General features: G+C 43.9%; 1 protein-coding gene across 1 annotated transcript in view; it reads left to right on the top strand.

Annotated features, from left to right (window-relative positions):
• PRRT1 (proline rich transmembrane protein 1) overlaps positions 1 to 6,470 on the top strand; it is a 10,270-nt gene extending 3,800 nt beyond the window's left edge. The window contains exons 2-4 of the mRNA XM_075259339.1: positions 364 to 683; positions 960 to 1,136; positions 4,394 to 6,470. Of these exons, the coding sequence (XP_075115440.1) occupies positions 364 to 683; positions 960 to 1,136; positions 4,394 to 4,570 (674 nt within the window). The 3' untranslated portion in view covers positions 4,571 to 6,470. The remainder of the gene's footprint in view (positions 1 to 363; positions 684 to 959; positions 1,137 to 4,393) is intronic.
• Positions 6,471 to 9,590: the final 3,120 nt, after the last annotated feature.

Here is a 9,590-nt window from a genome sequence, read left to right as displayed (position 1 = left end):
ATCTATCTATCTATCTATCTATCTATCTATCTATCTATCTATGGATCATGTGCCCCTATATACATACCGTACAATACGTGTATACTATGATTTGGTTTATGTACTATATACATGTATACTATATATGTATGGCACACCATAGGTGTCTGTATATACGGGTACACATTGTAGAGCTTCTATGGCCTGACTGTATATGATGAGTATATTTGTGAGTCTATATTTGGCCGGTGCGGTTGCCCCTGTCACTTCTTGTGTGTTCTGACCTGTTGTTGCCCCAGGGGGTTGTTATCTCCAGCGCTGTGACTGACAGTGTCCTCTCTTTCTTTCTCGCCCCCTCCTGTTCTACCTCCTCATTCTCTTCAGGCCCTCCGGACTCTGGACCCCACAGCTCCCCCCCACCTTATAACCAACCGGTGGGGGAGGGTCCCTGTAATGGAGTAATTCCAGGTTATAATGATCCTCCGCCCCAGCCGGCTAGTGCTACCCTTCCTCGGCAGGATGCTCAAGGCTATCTTCAGGAGACCCCATTTACTGGAGCGCCCCCAGCTCCCCAAGGGTATGTGGTGCAGACTCATACGCCCACAGGAACCCTGCCAGTGGGAGGGTATGTGCAGCAACCAACAGGGTATCCCATGCACCTGCAGCCCTGCACAGCCTACGTGCCAGTATATCCCATGGGAACGGTGAGTACAGACATGTCACATCTTATTATGGGAAGACACGGTGACAACCGTTATGATTGACCGTAGAACATCCACGAGGGTTGTCAGCAGCTTTGCTTAGTTTTGCAGTGACAGATTCTTAGCCTTACCATTTAGGACTCTAGGAGGGCTTTGTTACACCCCTATGGGAGCCGTAGTAATGGCCATAGTCATGTCGTGTCCGTAAAGTTCTATAATTGTATGACGATATACAATTATTAGGTGGAACCAAAGTTTTTATGATTTTTTTTTCAACAGCAATACCAAGCTGGAAATGTTCCCCCACAGCCTGGGATCCCACCTCCTCAAATCCCCCCTGGACTGGCCCTATTAGAGCCACGACGTCCTCCTCATGACTATATGCCGATCGCTGTGCTCACCACAATCTGCTGCTTCTGGCCCACCGGAGTTATTGCCATCATAAAGGCTGTGCAGGTGAGTGAGACTCGGTGGGATGGTAGACGTTACGATCTGAAGGTCCTGTTCACACATGGAAGAATAGTCCAATGTTCTTCTATCCTCCACCAGTAAAACCAACACAGGTCTTGACACATCTTCTTAGAAGATTGCCTGGTTGCTCTCATATTTTAAGGGGCAGTGTTGGAGTGAGGTTCCTTGGTCACATCAGATAAAACACCCACCTTCCAACAACCCTCAGGAAATAGACCGTAGCACACTCCAAATTTGATGGACCATGATTGAGTTAGACCTTGGGCCCGCAGGAGGATACTCTGGTACACTGGTGGGCTAGCCCAACACTATTAAGAGATGGTCCAGGATTATGAATCATGGCTGATTCCTTCTAAAAACTGTACACAGGTTGTCTGTGGTATTGCACCCCAACCCTTATTATTTCAGTAGATCTGGAACCATCCAAAATAGGTGTGTCCTCTTTCTCGAAGAAAGAAGCCATGCTGTATTAACCCCCTACACAACCTGGAGAACCAGATCTTTAGTGTTTTCTGGAGGTCCTACTTAGTACGACTTCTACTGAAACGCTCTTACTCATTATGTAAGGACGTTCTTGTATTTAGCAATGTGATAGTAGCCACCTTGAGGTCTTGGGGTTAATGTAATGCCATGTTGGATTAAGCTCTATGGGCCCTCCAGAGGAAATGGTCCTGATAGTTCCTATGAAGAACATATTCACATAAATGTGTAAATCAGTCCAATAGACCTAGACCTCCAATGGGTTCCCTTTTGTTGGATGTTTAGGATCCAGAGCCTGGGCCACAGCAGGATCCTCAACTACATTGGTAGACCGGTCTGACCCTGGTATCCAAAAACACTTCCTAGAAACAAAACTTTCCTTTGCTCGTTGGAATGACTTCTCAGAAATTCATGGTGAAGTTTTTCTGCTCGATTGAGCAACTTAACACCTCTGGGAACTAAGCGGATAAAGGGCTGAATGTCATTACCCGTCATCTTTACAATCTCTATTGAAAATCCATGCTGACAGTCCCGAGATCCTACTGCAGAATATAACCAGTCGTTGTATTAGTGAAAGCTAAAAATTTGTATGCCCGGATTTGGTCCATGTTTCACAATGATTGGTCAAGCCCCTCTACCGTTGTGGTAAAGCAACGAACTCCCAGAGGTCCAAGGTCCAGAGATAGATCCCTTACCGGAAGCTCATCTGGTCTTTGAGCTGATTGTCTTACAGGACGGGATGTCACTAGAGACATGGTTTTTGGAGAAGGCTAAGACTTGAACTAAGTGGTTGGACAACTGGTGAACGCCAACCTGACTATGCTTCATTATTTTCCTACCTATAGTTTACGAGACTTAGCTGTTCCTTTGCCTGATTGGTGACATCACTGGAGAAATACATCTAGTCGAATCTGAGATTCCGTATTCTAAGGCATTGTAGGCCCCTCGTGATACTTGGTATGATCCAGTATTTCTCCAGTGATGTCACCAATCAGGCAAAGGAACAGCTAAGTCTCGTAAACTATAGGTAGGAAAATAATGAAGCATAGTCAGGTTGGCGTTCACCAGTTGTTGCTCGCGCGACGGGCCGAGTCCCTCGCGCCAAGAGAAGAGCTCACCCGTCGCTAACCCCCCAGCTCGAGGGCGGCGTGCGGCTCGAAAGACCCCCCGAAAAGCCTGGGGGAGAAAGGAGGGGGGAAAAGCCTCCGATAGACCGACCTACCGTCAACCCCCTCCCCTCCCCTGGCCGAGTAAAAGCTGAAATTTCCCCAATGTGGGACTATTAAAGGATTATCTTATCTTATCTTATCCATCTAATGTTTCTCATAATGTTTTTGGATGTTGACTGTTACAAGGAGCCGTGACAACCTGATTTGGGGTTAATGGTGATCTCTATGGTGCGCCAATTTTATTACAGTATCAGCATTTATATTTCCTGTTCCTAAAGCGGAATGACCTCCATGTCTTTTCTCCATTTTACATTTCTCCTTGTCCTCGTCCCCGGTGTTAGTCCCAGCAGGTAACAGTTTTTCAAAACATGCTAGCAAATGCAAAAGAGAATTGGATTTCTTCTAAAAATAGCTCAAACCATGGATTCTCCCAGTTCTGTCTAATCTCGATAATATCCGGATACCAAGTCCAGCCGCTTGTAGAGACGTTGGGCTTGTTTGGTCAAAAATGTTGACTTTGCTCGGTTTCCTCCCGATCGCTCTGGATCTGACGTGTCTTGTTTTGGCTGGAGATGGAGATGTTTTTGATGTTTTTGGAGATACAAGACTTCAATTAGTAGACTTGTTGTGTTCATTTTCCTCTGTAGGTGGAGGTTTGTCTTCCTAATAGTTTCCTAGCGGTCGATTTGTAATTTCTGTGCAGCCTGCATATGTCTTCTTCATCTTGGTGTTTCTGTGTGGGTGGAGGCTCAGATCTGTAGCAGAACAAACTGTTTCTTCTCTTCAACTGTACATTAGTCTTTGGTGTATTGCTTGAGAAGGTTTTTATTAAAATTTTTTAATGTTCAACCAAGAATTACAAATGCGAGCTGAACATGTTGAACGCTTACGTGTGGTCCAGTAGATAATGGCTTCGGAAGAGCACATCGGAACATAGACCATGCAGAGAAAAGACCATGAACCCTGAGGGGGCCAGTACTTATGAAGATAAAAATGGACTAATTGAGCGGAGATGAAGCTGTATAATAAAAGAGGAAAAAACACCAAATCGGTGGAGAAGGGAAGGGATGAGAGGTGGGAAGATGACCACCTTCAGAGCCACCTCTTTCTACTTCTGACTTGGAGAACCCATTGCACATATATTCTGTAGTGTATTCTATATGTATGATTTTCTTCATATACATCAGACCATGAACTAATGTTAGAGATTAATTTTGGCAGCACCCCATTCTGGTCTACAAAATGTTTTCGATGGGGCATGCCAAAGGTTTTGTACCTTGAGGCTCCATCAGCTCGGGCCTATGCACCCTTGAACTCCAGACCTGATGTCTGCCCCTTGTAGATACAGGGGCCTGGTTGAGCTTAACCTAAGAGACCTTATGGACAGGGTTCCTCCTCAGGATGAGGAATCAGCCAAAGGAGTCACACTATTTCTCCTAAAAAGGTGCAGATGTTCCAGGATGTAGTACTCAGGATGGTGGAATATTCTTGAGACTTGCTCATCTTTTTGCCAATAATTGTAGGTCAACCTATGTTTCCCCATGGTAGTAGAAGTGGTACATAGTTTGACCTCGTGTCCCTCTATCTCCACAGGTGAGGACAGCTTTGGCTCGTGGAGACATCATGTCTGCAGAAATAGCTTCTCGTGAGGCCCGGAACTTCTCCTTCATTAGCCTGGCGGTGGGGATAGCCGCTATGGTCCTGTGTACCATCCTCACAGTGGTTATTATCATCGCAGCTCAGCACCATGACAATGACTGGGGTAACTGAATTATCCCTCTGGGACTTGGGGGCATCCGATGTACAGGCCAAGCCACCAAGATCTCACCCAGCACTTTCTTAAGTCGCCTATCTCCAAACCTTTTTTTCTAGATTCTCTCTTTTTTATTCCTTTTTTTTTTCATCTTCTTTAACGTCTTTCTTTAACGTCTTCCTTTCACTTTTCCGTCTTGTGTTTTTTCCTTCTTTCTCCTCCCAAAAACATTTTTCTTCTCTCTTTGTCCCTATGTATTTACCCCATGTTTCAAATTTTTCCATCCTTCTCTTGGTTGACTACGTTTGACCACTTCATATCGTCTCTCTCTCTCTTCTCCCGTGTTTTCCATCCACCACAGTGCTCTCTGTCTCCTACCTTCTTCCCTGTCTGCTCTCGTCCTATCCCCCTCCCTTGTTTTAAATAATACAGGTGCCATCTTGGGGTGTTATGGGGTAAAATAGGAGTTTCATGGGGGTATGTTTCAGCTATGTATTATGGGTACACGAGGACAGCAGGCTGAGAAGTAAAGACACCAGGAGATAGATCGAGAGACATAACGGATAGAGGAATAAGATTGGACTGTCACACGGGCGGTCGTCCTTCAGAGAGAGACGGGCAGGCGAACTTTACAAGGAGTGAGTGAAGAATTTTTGGAATGAATGTGTGACATGAGATGTTGGGAGAAAATGGCCAAAGACATGGTTATCGTGGGCCAAAAGGTCTTTGAGCTGACGGATCAAAAATGGGCCTACAGGGTCAATACTGTCCAAATTATATTTTTCCCATGAGTCCCATAGACATCAGAAGGTTGGTTGGTGGATCTTCTAAGATGTTCCCACCAGAACCTAATGTCCATGGTTAGGTTAAAGCTGGATAAGATATGATAAGCCATACAGAAGAATGGGATGACACTCAACTGCAGGAACATAAGAGGTAATAGGAATACAACAGTTTTCGTTACTACGTCCATACTACCATTACCAGATCCATACCACTTGAACAATATATCTAAATTTTTGGAAATCCAAACCGGTACCAGATATATCAAACTGTTTTGGTTCCTCAAGGGTCCAGATGATCAAAACTACACTGGTCCATCACAGATACCTCGGTTTTTGTTAAAACTGACCCCAACACTCCTGCACTTTATACCTGACTGTTAGCAATTCCCTGCCGATTTGCAATCGGGACAATTTTTTGCCCGGCGCCAGTAATTCGGGATCACTGATTTCTGGGTGAATGGATTTGGCAATAATGACAAATTATTTGCTGTATTCTGAACCGTAAACCTAGTTGTTCTTTTCCTTCTTCATGGTCCGGGCATGCCGACACGTCTAGTCTCTGCGGTAGCGGAACAGTTACAGTTTGCCGTCCTCGCCTCTGTTACCTGGGGGAACGTTGCCTCGACAATCTGATTAATTGGCTCTTGTGCTAACCCTAATGTGGAGATATTTTTGGAGCGTTTTCATCAGAGTCTGATACATTTAGGTCACAGGATATGTTCACGTAACTGGAGTGGGCAAGAAATGGGCACCACCGTTTCATATCCTAAATCTCAGTGTGATGGACTTGTACAGAACCGGGGCAGCCATTTCTAGCCAATATAATCTACACAATTACAATTTTTTTGTGTTCCTATTACATAATTTGGTAACATGTTCACATTGCTGCTATTGGCCTCTTTCTTAAAGGAGCCATGACTGGTATGGCGGATCCATTTTTGAGTCCATTGACTTATAATGGGTTACGTCAGGTTCCATCTATGTTCTGGATTACATTATTCATGCTGTCAAAACCACTGATAACCCAAAGGAATTTAATACAACCCCAATTCCAACAGAGCCTTAGAGTACCCAAGATGACCTGCAACTGGAGTGCCACTTTAGGGGTATTGCAGGTGACGCAGGTGCTTGGGTGCCAAAAAGCAACATACTTAGACCCCAGTATTTAGATACCAAGCCAGGGCAGTGACCTGATTGCCCTTGGGGCCTAGCTACGACTCTGGTCACATGATATCGTGCTGACGCCAGAGGCCCACCTATGGATAAGGGAGCGTGAAGGAGAGAACGTGGCGGCCTGAGTGTGTAATAAAGAGATAGCTGCTATATTTCAGAAAGGTAATATAGGGAGGGGCGGTTTATTTCTGTGATTTGGGAAAAAAAAGAAATATTTATGGTTCTGATTAATATTCTTATTTATTTCTTGGTTGGAGGGATGCATTGTGGGTATTTATTCATTAGCATTTGGAATGGTTAATTAGCTGCATTATCTATAATAAAACCAAAATTGTATTTCAATGGCCTCTGTCACATTTTTTGGAAAAAGGATTGGGGCCTAGATTATGGCAATCTTTGCATTATAAAGAGGACCTGTCACCAAGTCTGAAAAATCCAATGACATCCATCATCTGATCGGCGCTGTTCCCCTGAGCATTTTGGTGTTTTATTTATCCAAATCCGTTCAGCCATTCCACAGATATAAGTCCTTTTAGTACTGATACAAAGTACGGTGTACTAGCCAAGTGGGCGGTAGCACTGCAGAAACCCCGCCCCAGAAGAACCACCCACTTAAGCTAAAAGGGCTTATATCTTTGGAATGGCTGAACGGATTTGGATAAACAAAACACCAAAACGTTCAGGGTGACAGGGCCGACTAGATGATGTCATTAGGATTTTCAGATCTGGTGACAGCTCCTCTTTAAAATCTCTGCTTACTATCAGTGACCGTGAATATTACTTATTTACATTCAGAGGGTTAAAAACCTAGGCTGACCTTATATTTCTTACTCTGGTAATACACATGAAATTTGGCCAATTTTGGCAGGAGTGACTGTGTGGGATTAGGGGACGAAGTGTTTAAGGGATTTTACAAGGAAGTGACTAGGGTATATTTTTTTGCAAATTGGTAAGGGTCCAATAACCCCAGCACTTCCTAGAATAAACGGCCCGTGCAAAGAGTTCTTTTTTATAATAATCTAGAGTTACTGTAGCGTCTCTACAGACCTTCCAGGACCTTTCATGTAGTGATGTCATAGTTTAGCAGTTCATTTACTGCTCATTGGGGTGTGGAAATCAGAAACAGAGAGAGGGGGCATAAAAACATTTAACCCATGTGATCCAGTGCTATGTGTTCTTTATTTCTATATAATGTAACTATGCAAATTTACCATTCACCAGGCGTTAGACACTGTGGCAGCTTTAAAGGGGTTTTCTGGAACTTACATATTGTTGTTCTGTTCTTAGCAGATTTAGGGGTCTGTCATCTGTCACCCCCTACTGATCAGTTAATCGTAGTGGGTGCCTGTGACTTGATCAATTAAATGAGACTGAGCTACAGTACCAAGCACGGCCACTATACAACGTACAGAATTGTACCACTGACTGGTGGAATCATCAGGTGTCCAATCCTGCAGTCCAATATTGATGATCCTAAGGCTAGGTGAACAGTATCGGAGCTCCAGAAAAATGGTTCCCATTTGTAAAATTGACAAAATTTTGTTTTTGATCTCTCTGTGATCTGCAGACACTGGAGCTTCACTATAGCCCTTCCAGGACCTTTCACACAGCGACGTCACAATTTAGAAGTTCATTCATTCTGGGATGTGGAAAGCATACAGATAAGGGTGGGTAGAAATATTTAGCCCAGGCCATCAGAAGTTGACCTTTCCTTACATTATCCATATCTGTGTCCCAGAAAACTAGATCTTGTTGGTCATTTGACCTTCATGGTAAAAGATTGAGAAAATTACGTTGTTGAGACTGAAGGACATTGTATCACTGGGATATGTTATTGCTTGCTGATCGGTAAAGGTTTGATTGATTTGACTCCAGCTAGAATGAAAGGTCTTTGCAAAGAATTTTTTTTTGTGATCCGCAGTCACTGTAGCTTCACTATAGCCCTCCCGTGACCTTTCACACAATGATGTCCCAGTTTAGCAATTAATAATGTGGTGTGGAAATCAGAGTGATGAGCATGGATAGAAACATCCAGCCCAGATGATCAAAAGATGACCTATCCTAAGGCTAGATTTACATTCTCCGAGAAGGAGATTTAGTTTGTCACTTGACCTTCATGGTAAAAGATTGATAAAATTACATTCTTCAGGCTGAAGGACAGTGCACCACTGGGATATGTGGTATCTTGCGGATCATTAAGGGCTCGATTGATGTGACTCCAGCTACAGTAAAGGCCCTTCGCGGAGAGTTCTTTCTGTGATCTGCAGACACTGTAGCTTCCCTACAGCCCGCACAGGACCTTTCACACAATGTTATCCGAATTTAGAAGTTCCTTTATTTGGGAGTGCAGGTTAAAAATCTCCAGTCTAAGCAATCACAAATTGACCAATACTAGGGTCATCGATATTTGATTCTGGGAAAAGGAGATTTTGTCACTTGTCCTTCAAAAAGTTCTATGATCTGAAAACACTGCGGCTTCTCTACAGCCCTTCTAGGACCTTTCACACAGTGTTGCCCCAAGTTAGCAGTTTCTTTACTCTGGGGAGTAGAAATCAGAGAGATGAGGACAGTTAGTAACGTCCAGCTCAGAAGATCCAAGCCGTACCCTCTAGGACACCTATAACAAGGCGCACTTAACTTTAAGATATCCCGCACAGGTGAGTGACAGTCTGTGCGGCAGCTATAATGGAGGAATTTTTGTTTGTCACTTGACCTTCAAGGTAACAGATTGATCTATGAAATTGATTTTTTTTTTTCGAGCTGAAGGAGCGTGGTCGCATGTGTGATGAATGATGGTGATGGTGCCGTGTCATTCTCGAAAACACCACCAATATATTCTGTTGTCCTGCGTGAAAACATGATATCCTGTAGACCAGACTACTACTCCCATAATGCACCAGACAGAGCCTGCACAATACAGACAGGTGAACAGAAGAGCAGAGGCACAGCTAAATAGCGCAATGGCAATGAGCAGCATTATGAATGCAGCTCTGGATGTGACTGTAGTACACAGCATGCCGAAACTCATGTTATAAATGTTGCAAGAATAATGCTTGTAAAATGTAGCTGCAAAGAATGA

Source organism: Leptodactylus fuscus, chromosome 11 (assembly GCF_031893055.1).
Source record: "Leptodactylus fuscus isolate aLepFus1 chromosome 11, aLepFus1.hap2, whole genome shotgun sequence".
NCBI classification, from domain to species: domain Eukaryota; kingdom Metazoa; phylum Chordata; class Amphibia; order Anura; family Leptodactylidae; genus Leptodactylus; species Leptodactylus fuscus.
The sequence above is the reverse complement of the archived record's forward strand: the minus strand, read 5'-3'. Positions and strand labels throughout refer to the sequence as shown.